The sequence below is a fragment of the Chiloscyllium punctatum genome, chromosome 3 (genome assembly GCF_047496795.1).
Source record: "Chiloscyllium punctatum isolate Juve2018m chromosome 3, sChiPun1.3, whole genome shotgun sequence".
In the NCBI taxonomy this organism is placed as follows: Eukaryota; Metazoa; Chordata; class Chondrichthyes; order Orectolobiformes; family Hemiscylliidae; genus Chiloscyllium; species Chiloscyllium punctatum.
This window is the reverse complement of record NC_092741.1, coordinates 16413344-16435132: the sequence shown is the minus strand read 5'-3', so window position 1 is coordinate 16435132 and position 21789 is coordinate 16413344. Positions and strand designations below refer to the sequence as shown.

At 44.0% G+C, this 21789-nt stretch overlaps 2 protein-coding genes across 7 annotated transcripts in view; one reads left to right on the top strand and one right to left on the bottom strand.

The window, feature by feature from the left end:
- The window catches only part of LOC140456037 (EH domain-containing protein 3-like), a 105815-nt gene extending 91661 nt beyond the window's left edge, over positions 1 to 14154 (bottom strand). For all 6 annotated transcript variants that reach the window (XM_072550701.1, XM_072550703.1, XM_072550704.1 and 3 more), the window contains exon 1: positions 13712 to 14154. In XM_072550701.1, coding sequence (XP_072406802.1) covers positions 13712 to 14139 — 428 coding nt within the window. In that variant the 5' untranslated portion in view covers positions 14140 to 14154. The remainder of the gene's footprint in view (positions 1 to 13711) is intronic.
- yipf3 (Yip1 domain family, member 3) overlaps positions 1 to 21789 on the top strand; it is a 788655-nt gene that overhangs the window by 742061 nt on the left and 24805 nt on the right. The window lies entirely within an intron of this gene.

Below are 21789 nucleotides of genomic sequence, written 5' to 3'. Positions count from 1 at the left end.
GGTTCAATTTTCTGAAATGTCAATCCATTTATTGCAACACCTCACAAAAATGCATCCCCTTATCAGCCACAGTTCTGTCCATTCTGATCACCTATTGATTCTGTTTCTGTAATCACAATTGAACTGCATGATGGAGGGTTCTCAAAAGGCTGGAAGACTGACTAATGTTCTTATTGCCCTGTTAATCTACTCAGATCCAGACAGGTTTTATCACAAGAAATGAGAATTAAATGTCTATATTTTTAATTCCATTGCAGGACTTCTCACAGTTAATTTGAATGGAAAGAATATGAAGAACTAGCATTTGATTTCCTGAAGGAGTTTGAACAAGACGTCAGAAATCTTGAAAAATCTCTTTCATCAAAAAAATAAAAAGGTGGATTAATTCAAACATGTTTTACACAGGAATTGGAATGAAATTTTTCTGAAAGCCTTTTTGTACATATTGAACAGTGAGAGGTGCTTAATTCTGAAATTGTTCTGTCTTGCCCAAACTGCACATTGTATAATTCTGGTCTCCTTACCTAGAGAAAGGTATACCATTATACCTGCCGACTCGTGAATACAATAACTGTTCGTTAGACAGATTATATACATGTGCCCATATTGGGAATTTGGCCAATTCCTCCAATGGCCCATCTCAGAATCCTGGGATCCTGTTTATAAAAGGAGAAAGTGAGGACAGCAGATGCTGGAGATCAGAGCTGAAAACGTGTTGCTGGAAAAGCGCAGCAGGTCAGGCAGCATCCAAGGAGCAGGAGAATTGACGTTTCGGGCATGAGCCCTTCTCCAGGAATGAGGAAAGTGTGTCCATAAGACCATAAGACATAGGAGTGGAAGTAAGGCCATTCGGCCCATCGAGTCCACACCGCCATTCAATCGTGGCTGATGCGCATTTCAGCTCCACTTACCAGCGTTCTCCCCGTAGCCCTTAATTCCTCTAGACAACAAGAATCTATCAATCTCGGCCTTGAAGACATTTAGCGTCCCGGCTTCCACTGCACTCCGTGGCAATGAATTCCACAGGCCCACCACTCTGGCTGAAGAAATGTCTCCGCATTTCTGTTCTGAAATGACCCCCTCTAATTCTAAGGCTGTGTCCATGGGTCCTAGTCTCCTCGTCTAACGGAAACAATTTCCTAGCATCCACCTTTTCCAAGCCATGTATTATTTTGTACGTCTCTATTAAGTCTCCCCTTAAATCTTCTAAACTCCAACGAATACAATCCCAGTATCCTCAGCCGTTCCTCATATGCTAGACCTGTCATTCCAGGGATCATCTGTGTGAATCTCCGCTGGACACGTTCCAGTGCCAGTATGTCCTTCCTGAGGTGTGGGGACCAAAACTGGACACAGTACTCCAAATGGGGCCTAACCAGAGCTTTATAAAGTCTTAGTAGTACATCTCTGCTTTTATATTCCAACCCTCGAGATAAGTGACAACATTGCATTCGCTTTCTTAATCACAGACTCAACCTGCATGTTGACCTTTAGAGAATCCTCGACTAGCACTCCCAGATCCCTTTGTGCTTTGGCCTTATTAATTTTCTCACCATTTAAAAAGTAGTCCATGCTTTTATTCTTTTTGCCAAAGTGCAAGACCTCGCACTTGCTCACGTTAAATTCCATCAGCCATTTCCTGGACAACTCTCCCAACCTGTCTAGATCCTTTTGTAGCCTCCCCACTTCCTCAGTACTACCTGCCTGTCCACCTAACTTCGTATCGTCGGCAAACTTCGCTAGAATGCCCCCGGTTCCCTCATCCAAATCATTAATATATAATGCGAACAGCTGTGGCCCCAGCACCGAACCCTGCGGGACACCGCTCGTCACCGGCTGCCATTCTGAAAAAGAACCTTTTATCCCAACTCTGCCTTCTGTTAGGCAGCCAATCCTCAATCCATCCCAGCAGCTCAACTCGAACACCATGGGCCCTCACCTTGCTCAGCAGCCTCCCGTGTGGCACCTTATCAAAGGCCTTTTGAAAGTCTAGATAGACCACATCCACTGGGTTTCCCTGGTCTAACCTACTTGTTACCTCTTCAAAAAATTCCAACAGGTTTGTCAGGCATGACCTCCCTTTACTAAATCCATGTTGACTTGTTCTAATCAGACTCTGCTCTTCCAAGAATTTAGAAACCTCATCCTTAATGATGGATTCTAGAATTTTACCAACAACCGAGGTTAAGCTGATTGGCCTATAATTTTCCATCTTTTGCCTTGATCCTTTCTTGAACAAGGGGGTTACAACAGCCATCTTCCAATCATCCGGGACCTTTCCAGACTCCAGTGACTCTTGAAAGATCTCAACCAATGCCTCTGCTATTTCCTCAGCCACCCCTCTCAGAACTCTAGGGTGTATCCCATCGGGGCCAGGAGATTTATCAATTTTAAGACTTTTAAACTTTTCTAGCACTATCTATTTCGTAATGGCAACCATACTCAACTCAGCCCCGTGACACCCTTTAATTTTTGGGATATTACTCCTGTCTTCCACTGTGAAAACTGACACAAAGTACTTGTTAAGTTCTCCTGCTTTTTCCTTATCTCCCATCACTAGGCTTCCTGCATCAGTTTGAAGTGGCCCAATGTCTACTTTTGCCTGTCGTTTGTTTCTTATGTACTGAAAGAAACTTTTACTATTATTTCTAATATTACTGGCTAGCCTACCTTCATATTTGATCCTCTCATTTCTTATGACACTCTGTTATCCTCTGTTGGCTTTTGTATCCTTCCCAATCTTCTGATTTCCCGCTGTTCTTAGCCACTTTATAGGATCTCTTTCTTTAATACATTTCCTGACTTCCTTTGTCAGCCAAGGTTGTCTAATCCCTCCCCGGTTAATCTTTCTTTTCTTGGGAATGAACCTCTGTACAGTGTCCTCAATTATACCTACAAACTCCTGCCATTTTTGCTCTACTGTCTTCCCGGTTAGCCTCTGCTTCCAGTCTATTTTAGTCAGTTCCTCTCTCATGCCCTCATAATTACCTTTATTCAACTGTAACACCATTACATCCGATTTTGCCTTCTCCCTTTCAAACTCCAGACTGAACTCTACCATATTATGGTCGCTACTTCCTAAGGGTTCCCTTACTTTAAGATCTTTTATAGAGTCTGGTTCATTGCAAAGCACTAGGTCCAGAATAGCCTGCTCTCTTGTGGGCTCCATGACAAGCTGTTCCAAAAAGCCATCCTGTAAGCATTCCATGAATTCCCTTTCTTTAGATCTACTAGCAACATTATTTACCCAGTCCACCTGCATATTGAAGTCTCCCATGATCAATGTAACCTTGCCTTTCTGACATGCCTTCTCTATTTCCCGGTAGATGTTGCGTCCCTGGTCCTGACCACTGTTAGGAGATCTGTACACAACTCCAATTAAGTTTTTTTTGCCTTTGTGGTTCCTCAATTCCACCCACACAGACTCCACATCATCAGACGCTATGTCATTCGATACCATAGATTTAATTTTGTTCTTAACTAACAAGGCAACCCCACCCCCTCTGCCCACCTCTCTGTCTTTTCGATAAGTTGAAAAACCATGGAGGTTTAACTGCCAGTCCTGACCCCCTTGTAACCAAGTCTCTGTGATGCCTACTACATCATAATCATTCACTATTATCTGTGCCATTAGTTCATCGGCTTTGTTATGAATGCTACGAGCATTCAGGTAAAGTGCCTTAATGCTAACTTCCTTATCATTAGAGATGTTGGAAGTCATATGATTCCAAAGTTAAACTTGCTTTTTTCTGCATTCTCAGTCTGCCTCAATTTTTAAATCCGCCTGGAAACATGCTATCCTGCTGCTTATCTTTCCATTTACCTCCATACTCCCTGTCGCTTTCACTTTCCCTTCCCCCCAACTCAGAAGTTTAAAGTCCTACTGACCACCCTATTTATCCTCTTCGCTACAACATTGGTACCTGATCGGTTCAGGTGGAGACCGTCCCAACGGTACAGATCCCCCCTGTTCCAAAACTGATGCCAATGCCCCATGAAGTGGAATCCCTCTTTCCCACACCAATCCCTTAGCCACGTCCAGCAGGCTAAGATAAAAGGTAGGAGGGAGGACTTTGGGGAGGGGCGTTGGAAATGCGATAGGTGGAAGGAGGTTAAGGTGAGGGTGATAGGTCGGAGTGGGTGTGGGGACAGAGAGGTCAGGAAGAAAAGATTGCAGGTTAGGAAGGTGGTACTGAGTTTGAGGGTTGGGACTAAGAGAAGGTCGGGGGTGGGGGAGGAGAAAGAGGGGAAATGAGGAAACTGGAGAAATCTGAGTTCATCCCTTGTGGTTGGAGGGTTCCTAGGCAGAAGATGAGGTGCGCTTCCTCCAACTGTTGTGTTGCTATGGTCTGGCGATGGAGGAGTCCAAGGACCTGCATGTCCTTGGTGGAGTGGGAGGGGGAGTTAAAGTGTTGAGCCACGGGGTGATTGGGTTGGTTGGTCCGGGTGTCCCATAGGTATTCTCTGAAACGTTCCGCAAGTAGGCAGCCTGTCTCCCCAATATAGAGGGGGCCACATCGGGTGCAGTAAATGACGTGTGTGGAGGTTCAGGTGAATTTGTGGCAGATATGGAAGGATCCCTTGGGGCCTTGGAGGGAGGTCGGGGGCGGGGGGGGGGGGGGGGGAGTGTGGGTGCAAGTTTTGCATTTCTTGCCATTGCAGGGGAAGGTGCCAGGAGTGGAGGTTGGGTTGATGGGGGGTGTGGACCTGACGAGGGAGTCACGGATGGAGTGGTCTTTATGGAATGCTGATAGGGGAGGGAAGGGAAATATATCCCTGGCGGTGGGGTCCTTTTGGAGGTGGCAGAAATGACTACGGATGATACGATGTATATGGAGGTTGGTGGGGTGGTAGTTGAGGACCAGTGGGGTTCTGTCCTGGTGGCGATTGTCTCAGCCTGCTCCTGCCCCACCGAACTCATCTCTGCAAACCTCGACTCAGTCCTGTCCCCCTTAGTCCAAGAACTACCCACCTACATTCAGGACACCACCCACACCCTCCACCTCCATGATTTTCGCTTCCCCGGTCCCCAACGCCTTATCTTCACCATGGACATCCAGTCCCTGTACACTTCCATCCCCCATCACGAAGGACTCAAAGCCCTCCGCTTCTTCCTTTCCCGCCGTACCAACCAGTACCCTTCCACTGACACCCTCCAACTGACTGAACTGGTCCTCACCCTGAACAACTTCTCTTTCCAATCATCCCACTTCCTCCAAACCAAAGGAGTAGCCATGGGCACCCACATGGGCCCCAGCTATGCCTGCCTCTTCGTAGGATATGTGGAACAGTCCATCTTCCGCAGCTACACTGGCACCACCCCCCACCTTTTCCTCCACTACATCGATGACTGTATCGGCGCTGCCTCGTGCTCCCACTAGGAGGTTGAACAGTTCATCCACTTTATAAACACCTTACACGCTGACCTCAAATTTACCTGGACCATCTCAGACTCCTCCCTCCCCTTCCTAGACCTCTCCATTTCTATCTCGGGTGACCGAATCAACACTGACATTTACTATAAACCTACCGACTCCCACAGATACCTAGACTACACCTCCTCCCACCCTGCCTCCTGTACAAATGCCATCCCATGTTCCCAATTCCTTCGTCTCCGCCGCATCTGCTCCCAGGAGAACCAGCTCCAATGCCATACAACCCAGATGGCCTCCTTCTTCGAAGACCGCAATTTCCCCCCCAGACATGATCGACGATGCTCTCCACCGCATCTCCTCCACTTCCCGCTCCTCCGCCCTTGAGCCCCGCCCCTCCAATCACCACCAGGACAGAACCCCACTGGTCCTCACCTACCACCATATACATCGTATCATCCTCCATCCTTTCCGCCATCTCTAAACGGACCCTTCCCTCCCCTATCAGTGTTACGAAAAGGCCACTCCCTCGTCAGGTCCACACTCCCCCACCAACCCAACCTCCACTCCCAGCACCTTCCCCTGCAACCGCAAGAAATGCAAAACTTGCACCCATACCTCCCCCCTTACTTTTCTCCAAGACCCCAAGGATTCCTTCCATATCTGCCACAAATTCACCTGAACCTCCACACACATCATTTACTGCATCCGCTGCACCCGATGTGGCCTCCTCTATATTGGGGAGACAGGCCGCCTACTTGCGGAACATTTCAGAGAACACCTCTGGGACAGTCGGACCAACCAACCCAACCACCCCGTGGCTCAACACTTCAACTCCCCCTCCCACTCCAACAAGGACATGCAGGTCCTTGGACTCCTCCATCGCCAGGCCATAGCAACACGACGGCTAGAGGAAGAGCGCCTCATCTTCCGCCCAGGAACCCTCCAACCATAAGGGATGAAGTCAGATTTCTCCAGTTTCCTCATTTCCCCTCCCCCCACCTTGTCTCAGTCCCAACCCTCGAACTCAGCACCACCTCCCTAACCTCTCTGTCCCCACCCCCACTCCGGCCTATCACCCTCACCGTAACCTCCTTCCACCTATCGCATTTCCAACACCCCTCCCCCAAGTCCCTCCTCCCTACCTTTTATCTTAGCCTGCTGGACACAGTTTCCTCATTCCTGAAGAAGGGCTCATGCCCGAAACGTCGATTCTCCTGCTCCTTGGATGCTGCCTGACCTGCTGTGCTTTTCCAGCAACACATTTTCAATCCTGTTTATAAATACTGCCATCTACTGACAGTCAGTCATTATATCCCTAACCAAGAATACAGCATTTCCTCTTCATTCAAAATTATTCAGCCTCAGTAACAAAGTTGGCCTCAAAACACCATTTGTGAACCAGTCATTGTCACTAACAACTTCCGCTGTTCCCCTTGACCCCGATAACATCCCCGACATGACCCAGGCAGACTGGACAAACTGACCCAGCTGGACCCAAAATACCTTCAACTCCCCACCAATCCCAGGAGTCTGCCAATACCTCATTACTGACCCACTACTCTCCTTCACTACCACAGTCCCATTGGAACTGACACTTCCCGCCAATCCATCACCAGCAAAAGAACAACCCCTCCTTTTGCCTAGGCTTGAAACCTTATTTCGACCCAACTCCATTACAACCAAAAGCTGCCCCTGAACAGACACCCCCTAATCCTGCCAACAGGATTAGAATTGACAACCACCTGCATTTCTCCTTCACCACACAATACACAGCTCCAACCCCCCCACCTCAATAGTGTGAAACCCCACCCAAAGTGACCCAGGTAGAACAGACTTCTTCCAGACCTGGGAGCACCACACCCCATTCCTTGAACCTCTGAACCTGACACTGCCTCTTCAACACATCACCACCTTCCTCTCAACCCCACCAGATCCATCAGCCCCACTCCCCTCCAAATTTGTCCCAGCTGAACCAACATTTCCCCAACTACAAACTGGCCCCTTGATGGAGGCCAAGCTTTTTCTCACTTACCTGACAATATACCACCCCCCACTCCCCTGGAGCCTATCCCCGCTACAATTGATGCAAACTTTCTTTACTCTCCACTCTTGTCGTAACAAAAGGATACAATATAATTTGTTTCTCTAATAGCTTGCTGAACCTGTCCATTAACTTTCTACGGTTCACAAAAAAGGACATTCACGCCATTCTGAACACCAACATTTTCCAGTCACTCACCAATTCAAAACATTCCACTTGTTTATTTGGTCCATATTTTGCTCCCATCACATTTCCCAAAATCCTGTTCCATCTGCCATGTTCCTCTCCACTCCCTCAACCCAATATGGAAGAACTATGTGGTTTTCCAGCCACACAATAACCAGAATTTGGTTCCAGCTCTGGTTGATCTGTCCCTGACAGAGCAGTTCTGACTGCTTGTTCATTTTAATAGTCTTTGTAATGAGGATTCCTCTTCAAATCCAAATTATTGGATAGTTTCAGATTCATTTCTGACCAATTTCTGGACATTTTTGTGACATGAGCTTAAAGTCTCCAAACAGTACTTACAGGGGTGAAAGCCAATTGTCCATGGGTGCCATGTCTTTCATTGGGAAACAAAGATTAATCACGACAGCAAAATTTCTCTGTTGTAATTGTTAAAAATGATTTATTCCCACATGGGGATTAAGAAGGATCTGGTGCCAGATATAATTCCAGAATGACCACTCTGTAGATGAGTTAGTTCATTGTAATTAGGATATGTTGCAGACCACAAAGTACTGAAGTTGTTACATGTGAAATCATCCAGTGGTCAGATTTCAAATCATTCTCTAACACACTCATTCTGAGCGAGTTCCACACTGAATTATTTAGTTACTGGAAAAAGTGTTTAAACAGACTGTGTTCACCATTTCTAAAAATTGAGTCTTTCATCACAGCATCTGGAAGAACTCCTGTATGTTATTTGTTTTGTCGCCAGTTCTCTATAATGGATTTATCATTTCAACTCTATAATGGAGTTAACATTCAAAAACACACTGGGAGCTGCAGGAAGAACAAGACATTTACTGGGTGAACCTGATCACACTCAAGGAAATTTCATGAGCTCTGAAGGAGTGGGAAACATGGCCACAGGCTAATGTAATGAGATAGGTACTAAAAATTCTCCATTCCAAGATGAGTTCTTGTGAGCAGGAAACTGATTTGTATCCCATCATTACTCATTATAGTGAGCCCCTTTTGTAATGATGTCCCACCTTCATCTGAAAGGTAGTTACACACGAGAATCACGAGGCACCTGATGTTTATTTAAAAGTGACATACAACAGTCACCTTTGTGCTCTTGTGTCAGAGGTCAGAGGTTGCACTTGTTGAACTCTGCAGCACAATGAAAGGGGGCAGGAAAATGGGAGCTTGCATGGAGGCTCAGGAACAGGAGGGGTAGGTGAGAGGAAGAAGATGGGTGTGGAGTGGAGTCTGGAGGGGGAAGGATCTTCTAAGTGGAACCACAAAGTGCCAGACACATTCCTCATGCATTTAGAATTCGTCATGAGTTCCCAGTCACACTATAGACACCTCAAATTTGAATTGGAGTGGCCCAGGAACCAGAAAGAGGGAAGAGAGTAGAAGCGGTGAACACTGGTTACTGTTGTAAGGAACAACAGGTCAGGATGAAAACTCCACTCTCTACATGGGCAATAGAATATTCCCTTTTCCTGATAATCAGACACTGGACATAGTAGAAGGGATGAGGAGAAAGGTTGTTTCTCAATTCAGTTCAGTGTTACTCAGATGAGTGGAGGTTCAGAAAACTGCTGGATCCAGGTAATTGATTTATTGGCATGTGTACAAAGTACAATGAAGAGCTTTGTTTATGAGCACTACAGGCATATCACAGCAAGGCTCAGAACAAGATATTTAGACGGAGGACTACAGGTAACATTGATCTCTCTTGTACGCCCTGTGCGATGCAGCACACTCAGCATCATTGGAGCAGAGAGTCCATTCAATAGACTTAACTGCACGGAAGTTGCCCCAGAATCTGTTGGTGGGTGCATCATTCTCTATATGGCAGCACCTCCCAAAGGTTTAATCTACTTTCCTAGTCTTTCCAGTACAGTGGCAATCTCTGGTGTCTGTACCGCTTCACAGAAAAACTAATTCAAATCAAAAGGACCAGATATTAACGACAGCTTGTATCCCCTGTCCCTATTTGAACCCTCTTGTGACCATGTTCCCTCCTCTGTCACCATGGCCTGGGCAACATCCTCCTCTTCTATTAAAGATAGATGCAAAGTGTTCATTTCACACCTTAGCCATACCACCTCCCTCCTTGTAAATCCTCTTTCTGGTCTCTAATCGGTTCTATTCTTCCTTGATTTCTTATCTCTCTATTGAAGAGCGGGATTCCTCTTTGTTAGCTGCTAGTTTTTGTCATAATGTGCTTTTTTTTGCCTCACCTCTGAACTTTTAATATGCCAACAGCTTCTTAACTGTATTTTCTGCCATACACCTTATTTAGAAGCACTTTTCTTGCCAATGTTGCTTTCTACCTCCTTTCTGATTAAGGGACTCGATTTTTGTCCTACCTTCTCCTGTTTGGAGGGAACATACTTTAACTGGACCTCAACCATCTCTTTTTGGAAGGTAGCCCATTTCAGTTCCTGGTTTTCCTGCCATCCTCTTTGTTCCAGTCAATCTGACCAGCTTTCTTGTCAAATGTTTTTCTCACCCTGAATTGCTGCATGTCATTCTCCAACACCATCTTGTAGCACCAGCTCCAATGATCATGGTCTCCTGTCTCCTACTACCACTTCATCCAAGTTGGCCTAACTCATTTCCAAGGGTCAAGTCCAACAATGTATCTTGGTGAATGAGCGGAGTCAATCCCATGGTGACTAAATGTATTACATTGCTCTAGTCATTTGTAGTCAATGTAATATTGCAGACTGAATACACTGATTAATATGTTGGTTTTAGTTTAGTCATAATCAATTAAACACTAGTTTGTCAGTAAACTTGGTCAGGTTCCATTGTCGGGCTGCAAGAGGATGAGCGCAACAACAGTGGGTTCATTGCGTTACAGCTTTTGTTGAATTCCTCTTTGGCTCGTCTGTCCCAGTCATTTGTTGACAAGATAGTGGGACTCACCATCTGAATTTTAAAAATTACTGTAGAGAACAGCAACAGGGAAACCTGTTTATGGCAGCCTAAACCAGCTCAAGTTCTCCTATCCCTTCACATCCACCCCAAATTCAAACTAAAGATCCCAAGAGAGTTTAAGAGTCAAGGAAATGTGAAACTGTGCTTTGATGCAGGAAACAAAATGGGTACAGCAAATGGCATTTTTAATATATTTATTCCAAACAAAATGCTGGTTCAAATCTGGGAGGAGGTTCTGGAACTGCACAAGATGTTAGTGTGACTGCACCCAGAATATTGCTGGACTGAAAGCCATTCCCCACACACTATTTGACTTCATCTCCAATGTCTGTTTGTCTGTGTATTTCAGGTATACAATAGGCCAAGTGCTCTCCATTTAATGCAGACTCCTTCTCTGAAGTAGTGGAATTATTCCTCTTAAAATCTTCAATACTTCACCACATTCATTTAACTGAACTATGGAAATTTTATTTTTCATAAAAGTCATGATATCAGTGATTTCTCTCCTGCGTAGGAATTGAACAGGAGACAGTGTTGCAATGTATCATCCTGAGAATGCTTACCCAATAGTTAGAAAAACACAAGCACACACGGTCTCTAAAGTAGTAGCTTCTTCACTCCATGCAAGAAGCCTGTGAACAAACTGCCTATTAACAGGAATCCATACTAGGATAGATCATTTCTTCAATCAGTGATTCTTTATTTGGGGGGGGGGGGGGGGGGGGGGGGGGGGGGGGGGCGGTGTCTATAATACAATACTCAGAGGGAAATTGAGAAACAAACTTGTAAGGAAACCTCTGTTATCTGCAACAGTAATAGGGTACTTATGGTAGGGGAAAGAACAAACATCAACTGGGACTAGGGCTGGGGCTGGGGCTGGGGCTGGGGCGGGGGCACAGAATTTGTTTAGTGCACAAGAAAATTTGAATGTTTATATGTGCACCTCTAGAGAAAAAAGGTGTACAACTTGACCTACTCTTGGGAAATAAGGCAGGGTGAGTAACAGCTGTAGTTGGGGGAACATTATGGGACTAGTGACCATAATTCTGTGAGTTTTGAAATAATGATAAGGATAGACCGATCTAAAAGCTGAAGTACTAAATTGGAGGAAGGCCAATTTTGACAGTATGGGGAGAGATCTTTCAAAAGTTGATTGGGGCAGATGTTTACAGGTGAAGAGACATCTGGAAAATGGGAAGCCTTCAAAAGCAAAATAACATCCAGAGACACTATGTTCTTGTTAGGGTGAAGGGCAAAGCTGGTAGGTGGAAGGAATGCTGGATGACTGAGAAAGAATTTGGACAAAAAGGAAGCATATGTCAAGGTATAGATAGTCGAGTTAAAGTGAATCCCTAGAAAAGTATATTTCTATTGCCTGTTACACTGAACAGGGAAATCAGGAAGGCAAAAAAAATGAGACATGAAATACCTTTGGCAAATAGGGTTAAGGGAAATCCAAAGGTACTCTACAAATATTCAGGACAAAACAGTAACCAGAGAGAATAGCGCTGACCACTGGTCAGGCTCACCAGTCTATAGTTGCCAGGCTTTGCTTATAGCCTTAAGCAATAGCACATTAGCCAACCTTCAGTCTTCCATTAGTTCACGTGGCTGTCAATGACAAATATCTAAGAAAATTAAAAAAAGGGGCCAAGTAATCTTACCTGGCTTGCTACAATGCTTGGGAAATACTGGCAATTTATCTACCTTGATAGACTTCCAGCATCTCCCCTTATCTTGGATGAAGACTTTTCAATACAATCACTATTTCGTTTCCTACAAGTACCACAGCGTCCATGTCATTATTTACCGTGGAGAGGGTGCGAGATATTCATTTAGTATCTCACCCATCTTGTGGGGTTCCAGACAGGAGTCACATTGCTCTTCAGTGAGAGCAATTCTTCCCCCTAGTTTCTCTTCTGCCTTTCGTGTACTCAGCCTCTTCAGATTCTCCATAACTATTCAAAGCTACCTCATGTTCTTTCTGATTTCCCTCTTGAAGATATTCTCACCGCTCTTCTACCTCTCTCAGGATTCACTTGACTCCAACTGGCTTAGTCTGACATATGCCTCCTTTTTCTTGAGCAGAACCTCGGTTCAGTGTATCCGTTGGTCCCGATGCAGTCTCCTCTACATTGGGGAGACTGGGTGCCTCCTAGCAGAGCACTTTAGGGAACATCTCCGGGACACCTGCACCAATCAACCACACCACCCCGTGGCCCAATATTTCAACTCCCCCTCCGCCGAGGACATGGAGGTCCTGGGACTCCTTCACCGCCGCTCCCTCACCAGACGCCTGGAGGAAGAACACCTCATCTTCCTCCTCGGAACACTTCAACCCCAGGGCATCAATGTGGACTTCAACAGCTTCCTCATTTCCCCTTCCCCCACCTCACCCTAGTTCTAAACTTCCAGCTCTGCACTGTCCCCATGACTTGTCCTACCTGCCTATCTCGTTTTCCACCTATCCACTCCAGCCTCTCCTCCCTGACCGATCACCCTCATCCCCTCCCCAACTCACCCATTGTACTCTATGCTACTTTCTCCCCACCCCCACCCTCCTCTAGCTTCTCTCTCCACGCTTCAGGCTCACTGCCTTTATTCCTGATGAAGGGCTTTTGCCCGAAACGTTGATTTCGAAGCTCCTTGGATGCTGCCCGAACTGCTGTGCTCTTCCAGCACCATTAATCCAGAACTAAATCAAGCCAAGCTGTAACACAAATAGGAAGGACTCAAGAGGGATATGGACCAAATGGGATCAGATTGGGATGCCTGATCAACAGAGGAGTTTGACCAAAATGCCTGCGTTCTTGCTGTCTGATTCTATTCCCTGTGTATATTAAATACAGATAAAAGGTCAGATGCAAAAAGCCATTTCTCTCTTCAGTGAGACCTCTACCCTGGGCAAGATGAACACAGGGGGGAATCTGGTTTCTCCAAACAGCAACATTCCCATCCTGGGGACAGATTTCACTCATGGCAGCAGGAGGGGGGGGGGGGTACAGTGAGTGAGGGTCAGTGCAGCCTGATTCCCCTGTGCAATACCCTCTCCCTCTCACCCAGGGGGGTACAGTGAGTGAGGGTCAGTGCAGCCTGATTCCCCTGTGCAATACCCTCTCCCTCTCACCCAGGGGGGTGACAGTGAGTGAGGGTCCGGCTGGTGTGTGCTCACCTGATGAAGGTGGTCTTGCCGGTGGAGTACTGACCGACCAGCAGCAGCATGGGCTTGTTGTCGAAATCCGCATTGTCCAGGGCGGGCGAGTGGAACTCGTGGAAGCGGTAATGTTCCTCCAGGGGAAGCAGCTTGCTTTTGTAGAGCTTCTTCAGGCCGTCCGTCACCGTCTGAAATACCTCGGGATCCTTCTTGCCGCGGTCATGCGCCCCCAGCCAGCTGAACATGCTGCCGGATAACCTGGGAAAATGTAAACCCAGACTAAAGCAGCAGTTTACAGCGACAACAATAACCTCCTTAAAGCCCGAAGCCCGTCCCTCCTCCTGAAAGTCTCCCCCGAAGCCGCTCCGCTTTAAGGAGCCGCAGCTCGAGACAGCTCCCGCCCCCGCGCGCCGTCCTCTTCCAGTGACGTCAACCAACGGCTTCATCCTGCACGCGCGGGTCGGGGGAAGCGGGAATTAGGCCGTTCAGCCCATCCAGTCTGCTCCGCTATTCAGGCGTGGCTGATAAGTTTCTCGACCCCATTCTTCCTGTCACGAACTTCGCCATCTCCGTCTTATCTCACTGAACTAGCCAGTTTCACCGAGCTTACTTGACTAAATCAACTAACCAGCTTCATCAAATTAGGCAACTATGTTAGCTCACTTGACTAAATTTAATTAACAAACTTCAAGTTAACTGACTGACTTAGCTCATTAACCCAATTAACTAACTAGTTTCACCATGATTTGGAGGTGCTGGTGTTCGACTGAGGTGTCCAAAGTAAAAAATCGCACAACACCAGGTTATAGTCCAACAGGTTTAATTGGAAGCACCAGCTTTCAGAGCACTGTTCCTTCATCAGGTGGTTGTGGAGCATAAGATGGTAAGACTCAGAATTTATAGCAAGGGTTTACAGGGCGATGTAACTGAAATTATATATTGAAAAAGACCTGGATTGTTTAAGTCTCTCATCTGTTTGAATGACCATGTTGGTTTCCACGATTTGGAGATGCTGGTGTAACGAGTAGTGGTGATTTTACGCATGGCGATGCCTCCCATCATGTATGTGGCAGGTACTCATGTGACTCAGTCAACATTGTCTATCTCATACACTGCAGGCAAGGATGCCGAGAGGCATGGTACATTGGTGAGACTGACAGGCTGTGGCAATGAATGAATAGAAACCGCAGAACAATCAACAGACAGGAGTGTTCCCACCCAGTCAGAGAACACTTCAGCGGTCCAGGACATTTGACCTCAGGCTTAGAGTCATAGAGATGTACAGCATGAAAACAGATCCTTCGGTCAACCTGTTCATGTCAACCAGATATCCCAACCCAATCTAGTTCCACTGCCAGCACCCGGACCATATCCCTCCAAACCCTTCCTAATCATATACCCATCCAAATGCCTCTTAAATGTTGTAATTGTACCAGCATCCACCACTTCCTCGAGCAGCTCATTTCATACACGTACCACCCTCTGTGTGAAAAAGTTGCCCCTTAGCTCTCTTTTATATCTTTCCCCTCTCACCCTAAACCTATGCCCTCTAGTTCTGGAATCCCTGACCCCAGGGAAAAGACTTTGTCTATTTATCCTATCCATGCCCCTCATACTTTTGTAAACCTCTATAAGTTCACCCCTCAGCCTCCGACGCTCCAGCGAAAACAGCCTTTTCAGCATCTCCCTGTAGTTGAGATCCACTTCCGGGTGGCCATCCTCCAAGGCAGACTTCGGGACAGGCAGCAATGAAAAGTGGCTGAGCAGAGGCTGATAGCCAAGTTTGGTACCACTGGGGCTGGCTTGGGTTCATATCACACTACAGGTGACCCCATTGCACTTTTCACCACACACTCATACATACACACTCTCGCAGACTTGTACTCATTTATACTCACTCCCCTGCTCTTCACAGATTTACACATAAAAGTTTGTGGAGTGAATTTGTCCTTGCAGAGTTACATTTTACTTTGCTCAAAAACTGCATGAATCCATGTAAGTTTTTATAAATTCATTTTTTTAGATTAGAATCAGTCTAAACATTGTGAAACAGACAGTATCACACAGGGGAGCTCACACCTTCAATACATTATCTGGGGAGGCAGACACTAATTGTTAAAATTCACTTGAGAATGTAACTTTTAAAAAAATGTTTTGTGATTTACATATGAAAGAACTGAAACCAAGATGGTCATTCTAACAGATGAGAAACTCAACATTTCAGTTACATCATACTGTAAACTTTTGCTATAAATTCTGTTTTATAATCTTACACTCCACAACCACCTGACGAAGGAGCAGTACTCCAAAAGCTGGTGTTTCCAATTAAACCTGTTGGACTATAAACTGGTGCTGTGTGATTTTTTAACCTAGTTTCACCAGGAAACTGCTGAGTTAACTCATTCAGCTAGATTAGTCGGAGGTGCTCCCCTTCAGAAAGGCAAATGCAGGACTTATACACTTAATGGTAGGGTCCTGGGGAATGTTGCTGAACAAAGAGATCTTGGAGTGCAGGTTCATAGTTTCTTGAAAGATAGGATGGTGAAGGAGGAGTTTAGCATGCTTTCCTGTATTGGTCAGAGGATGGAGTATAGGGATTGGGGGGGGTCATGTTGTAGTTGTTTAGGACATTGATAAGACTACTTTTAGAATAGTGAGAAATTTGAAAGTGTTCAGAAAAGATTTACAAGGATGTTGCCAGGATTGGAGGGTTTGAGCAACAGGGAGAGGCTAAATAGGCTGGAGCCATTTTCGCTGGAGTGTCAGAGGCTGAGCGGTGACCTTTATAGAGATTTTTAAAATCACAAGGGGTATGGATAGGGTGAATAGACAAAGTTTTTATTTTCCCCTGGAGTGGGAGAGTCTGGAACTAGAGGGCCTACATTTAGGGTGAGAGGGGAAAGATGTAAAAGGGATCTAAGGCACGATGTTTTCAGGCAGAGGATGGTTTGAGTGTAGAATGAACTGCTGGAAGAAGTGGTGGAGGCTGGCACAATTGCAAAATTTTAAAAGGCATCCAGTTGGGCATAGAGGGATGTAGGCCAAGCGCTGGCAAATGGGACTAGATTAATTTTGACGATCTGGTTGGTATTAATGAGTTAGACTGAGAGGTCTGTTTTTGTCCTGTATATCTGTATAAGTAAATTAACCAAATTACGTGAGTTTTCCAACTGAGTTCATTTAATTACAATATCTAAATAGCTGAACTCCATTAACAAACTGAGTTAGCTCAATTCAAACAGCTGAACCCAGTTAAATGACACTATTAACTCTCAACTAGGTTAACAAACTAGTCCAGCTGACACAGTTGGGTTAATGAAGTGTTCAATCACTTTAACCTTTTCAACTGAGTTAGTTAAAAAAGCTTTATCCACTCAACTGACCTAAGTAATCAATCGACTCAACTGAATCAACTAACATAGTTAAGCTTCTGAACCAGATAATCATGAGTCTGGTATTCTCATGTATCTACTGCCCCTCTCCTTCAAGCCTAGCCCTGAAAAAGGGTTATACCTGAAATGCTGATTGCTTGACTTTCTGATGCTGCGTGGCTTGCTATATTCTTCCAGCCTCCTGCTCTTCTCCTTTGGTAATAGAAATCACACACTTTGTACATATAGTACTGTCAAAGGAACCAAGGTGAGTTTCTACAGTGTGTTTCATATATACTTGTCACATATGTACAATAATGTTGATTTTGTAACAAATTCTAATTGCTTTTTTAAAATGGACTCAGTCTTTTTTTTAAAAAACTTCCAAAATGTCTTCTGACTTCTCTTGTGATTCAGCTACCATTAGCCAGTTGATGAAACCAGACTGTACTTAAGAAAGATCAAATGTTATAAATTCAATAAGCACTTCTACAAATATACATTAAAATATAAGAACTGTAAGAGTAGCCATTTGAGTCTAGCCTGCCCTGCATTTCAATAGCTTCATGGCTGAGCTGTCCAAGAACTTAACTCCTGTTTTGTGTCAGCTCAGAGTACTTGACTCCTTGCTGTTTTAAATACATTCAATGATCTAGCCCCCATAGTTTCCTATAGTCAAGAATTCCAGACATTTATTATATTTAGATAAGTGATTCCTTCACATTTCAGTTTTAAATGCATGTCCCAATATTCTACTGCTAACTGGAAACAGAAACTCATTGACAGTGGCTTCCTTGCAGGTATTTCCTATTTTACTGAACATGGAAAATAGTAACCATTCAATTCAGGAGCTGAGACTTGGAGTTATCTTGCGAAATGACAAAGGATAGATTTATGCTAATCTAATACTTAATATAAAAGCATGATTTCACAGTCTGTGATAGCAGCCATGTTTGGTTTTAAACTCTGGACCTTCAGATTGAGACTAACATGCTGCCTACTGTATCATCAGTCTGCTGAAGGGCTTATGCTCCCGAAACATTGATTCTCCTGCTCCTCGGATGCTGCTTGACCTGTTGTGCTTTTCCAGCACTACTTGCTGAACTCTGAACTCCAGCATCTGCAGTCCTCACTTTTTCTCCTGGGTTTTGAACTGCATTGAAACTGGCTAAGGATAGCCATTTTCTACAGTGACCTTACAACAATCTGCAAGTCACAACTCTCATCTAAACTGTGAACAGCATGTTTGATTCTGATCTTGATTCTGATCTTGATTCTGTCACTGGGGTTCTTCAGATGAAAAGGATGTTTCTGTTGTGCTGGCAGCCCTAGTAAGGAAAAAGATCTTTCACTTACTCCCTGAGACTGCTCTACCAACTAAATGCACCTCCAAAGGCTAATTTTGAATATTAGATTGTACAAGATATTGTAACTGCTGAGCACATCAACAATATGAATCACAGAAGGTTGTTCTGCATGTCCAACAAGTAATTAAGGCAAATGGAATTTTGCCCTTCATTGTAAAAGGGCATTGCTAAAAGCAGAATGGTAATGTTATAGCTGTACAAGGCGTTTTGGTCTCCTTACATGAGAAAGGATATATTGGCAACTGGAGGGGTGTAGAGTAGGTTCACTAGGTCAACTTGAAGTTGAGAGGGTTGGCATATGAGGAGAGACTGAGTAGAATGGGATTATATTCATTGGAATTCAGAAGAATGAGGACGGGATCTTATAGAAACACAGTTATGAAGGGAATCGATTTAAAATAGTAGATGGGATGTTTCTACTAGCAGGTGAAGTTAGAAGAGAGCATAGCTTCAAGGTTACAGGGAGCAGATTTAGGATTGAATTGAGAAGGAACTTTGTAACTCAGAGGGTTGTTAATCGATGAAATTACTTGCCCAGGGAAGTAGTTGATGCTACCTTAGTAAACACTTTTTAAAGCTAAGGCAGATACTTTTTTGAAAAATAAATGAATGAAGGGATACGGTGAGAGTGTGGTTAAGTGGAGCTGAGTCCATGAAAAGATTAGCTATGATTGCATTTAATGGCAGAGTAGGCTTGAAGGGCTGGACAGCCTAGTCAGTCCTGCTTCTAGTTCTTATGTTCTTCAATGACTCATTCAACATGACAGACCACCTGATATTACAAGTGCAAACTATGCCTTTATTGTTCAGTGCATTGAGTATAGGAGTTGGGATGTCATGTTGTAGCTGTGTAGAACATTGGTTAGGCCACTGTTGGAATATTGTGTGCAATTGTGGTCTGCCTGCTTTAGGAAAGATGTTGCCAAACTTGAAAGGGTTTAGAAAAGATTACAAGGATGTTGCCAGGTTTGGAGGGTTTAGGGAGAGGCTGAATAGGCTTGGGCTATTTTCCTTCCGTGTCGGAGGCTGAGTGGTGACCTTTTATAGAGGTTTATAAAATCATGAGGGGCATGGATAGGGTAAATAGTGAAGATCTTATCCCTGGGGTGGGGATGTCCAAAACTAGAGGGCATGAATTTTAGGTGAGGGGAAAGATTTAGAAGGGACCTAAGGGGCAGCTTTTTCTCGCAGAGTGGTGCACGAATGGAACGAGCTGCCAGAGGAAGTGCTGGTACAATTAGTGTTTAAAAGGCAGCTGGATGGATATGTGAATGGGGAGGGTTGAGAGGGATACAAGCCAAATGCTGGCAAATAGCACTATGTTTACCTAGGATATCTAGTAGGCATGGATGAGTTGGACTGAAGGGTCTGTTTCCATGCTACATATCTCTATGATGCTATGACCAGAGAGTTCAGAAGCAAAGGTTACACTTAGGGTTACAGGGTAGGTCATGTAGGACTGAGATGAGAAATTTCTTTACCTAGAGAGTGGTGGGCCTTTGGAATTCTGTTTCAAAAAAACAGTTGAAACCAAAGTACGAAATCTTTAAACAAGATTTAGATATGGTTCTTTGGATGAGAAGGACCGAAGGGTTCAGGGAGAAAGTGGGAACAGGGTTCTAACTTAGATGACCAACTATGATTACGTTGAATGGTGAAGTAGGCTTTTTTTAGATTAGATTACTGAGTGTGGAAAGGCCAAATGTTTGTCTCCTGTTTCTGTTTCAATATTTGTAGCTGTTATATGTTCTATTTTCTATGTTTCTATAATTTATAGTGACTACATGTTGCTTCAAGTTGCAAAACTGAAAAAAGCACAACTGTAACTGGCAAAGGATGTTCAGAGTAAATAAGATTTGTAAAAGCCTGGAAGGTTGCCTGAAATCGCAGTAATTATATGATTGGATGTTCCCAGAAAACAGCAGAAGAAGATCAGTAAATTGATAAGGAAAGGGAAAATAGAATATGAATTGAAACTAGAAAAAAAGCATAAAAACACTCTCTTAAATGCTTGTATAGGTTCATAAGGAGGAAGTATTTGGCTGAAATGAACATGGATCTATTAGTCAGTCAAGTGAATTTATAATGGTGAATACAAAATGACAGACCTAAATGATTAGTTTGTACTCGATTTCACTAAGAAAGTGTTAGAGTGGGATTTTAAAGAGGTGCCTTGAGTCCCATGTTCAGCACAATCTATCTTTATATGGAGCAATTAATGGTATCCCAGCCACTGCCATGCAAATCTTATCAATTCTTCATTTTTAATTTATTTGGAAGGCTAATATAATGTTAGTCTTTATTGTAAGAGAACTTGACAGGAGACGTAAATGGACCTTTTCAGATTGGTAAAAAGTATAAATTCATGTGCTGAATGCTATGCTCATGGTTAATTTTAACCAGCAACACAGAAAAGATTTATCCTGTGTAGTAATCTACAGTGTGTAGTTAAAATTCGAGAGGCCATGAACTATTTAAAGTACAAATTAACAACTTTTATTAAAGTATAACAGAGAATAACTAACTAACAACTATTTTATAACTCCTTCCTCTAACCTGTCTTTTACTCTTCGTTCTATAATACTAACCTGATAAAACCACTGACTTAAGATTTACTGAAAAATTCACATTTCAAAACCAGTCAGCAGTCAAATCTTCTCTTTATCTTCCTTGGTAGATTTGCCCTACAGGTCAGTGTGCAAACTCCACTTCTAGACAAGTACCTCCTGAGAGTTCTGACTAGCAGCCTATATCTGTTTGGTCTTTTGGCAATTCTCTAACTGTTCAAATTTTTTCTGGTCTTATACCCCCAAAGCATCGGATTGTGTCATTGGCTTTTAATATTGTCAATATACTAAATTCAAACTTGATTGCAGTCTTTTGTTTTTGTGTGGGGGGTATAATTTAAACTGGCCTAATTCAACCAGCTACCTTAGCTACTGGACCACATATTACATTGATCTTGTTCAGAACACTTGGTGTTGTCAGGTCGTTCTGCTCAATTTTAACTCTTGAGGTATAGTATACCTAAATCTTCATAACATGAAGGCATCAATGCTGGGCCCTCAATGTTTTACAACTTTTACAAATGATAAATGAAGTATCAAAAGTATGGTTGCTAAATTTGCTGATGACACAAAGGCAAGTAGAAAAGTAAGTTGTGAAGAGGACCGAAGGATAAATGTAGATTTTGAGTGGACAAATGGTGTGCAATTTGGGAAAATGTGACATTTCTCATTTTGGCAGGAAGAATAAAAAAACATTATCTAAATGGTGAGAGATGCAAAGGGATTGAGGTGTCCCAGTGCATGGATCACAAAGATTTAGCATGCAGATGCAGCAAGTAAATTATAAAAAA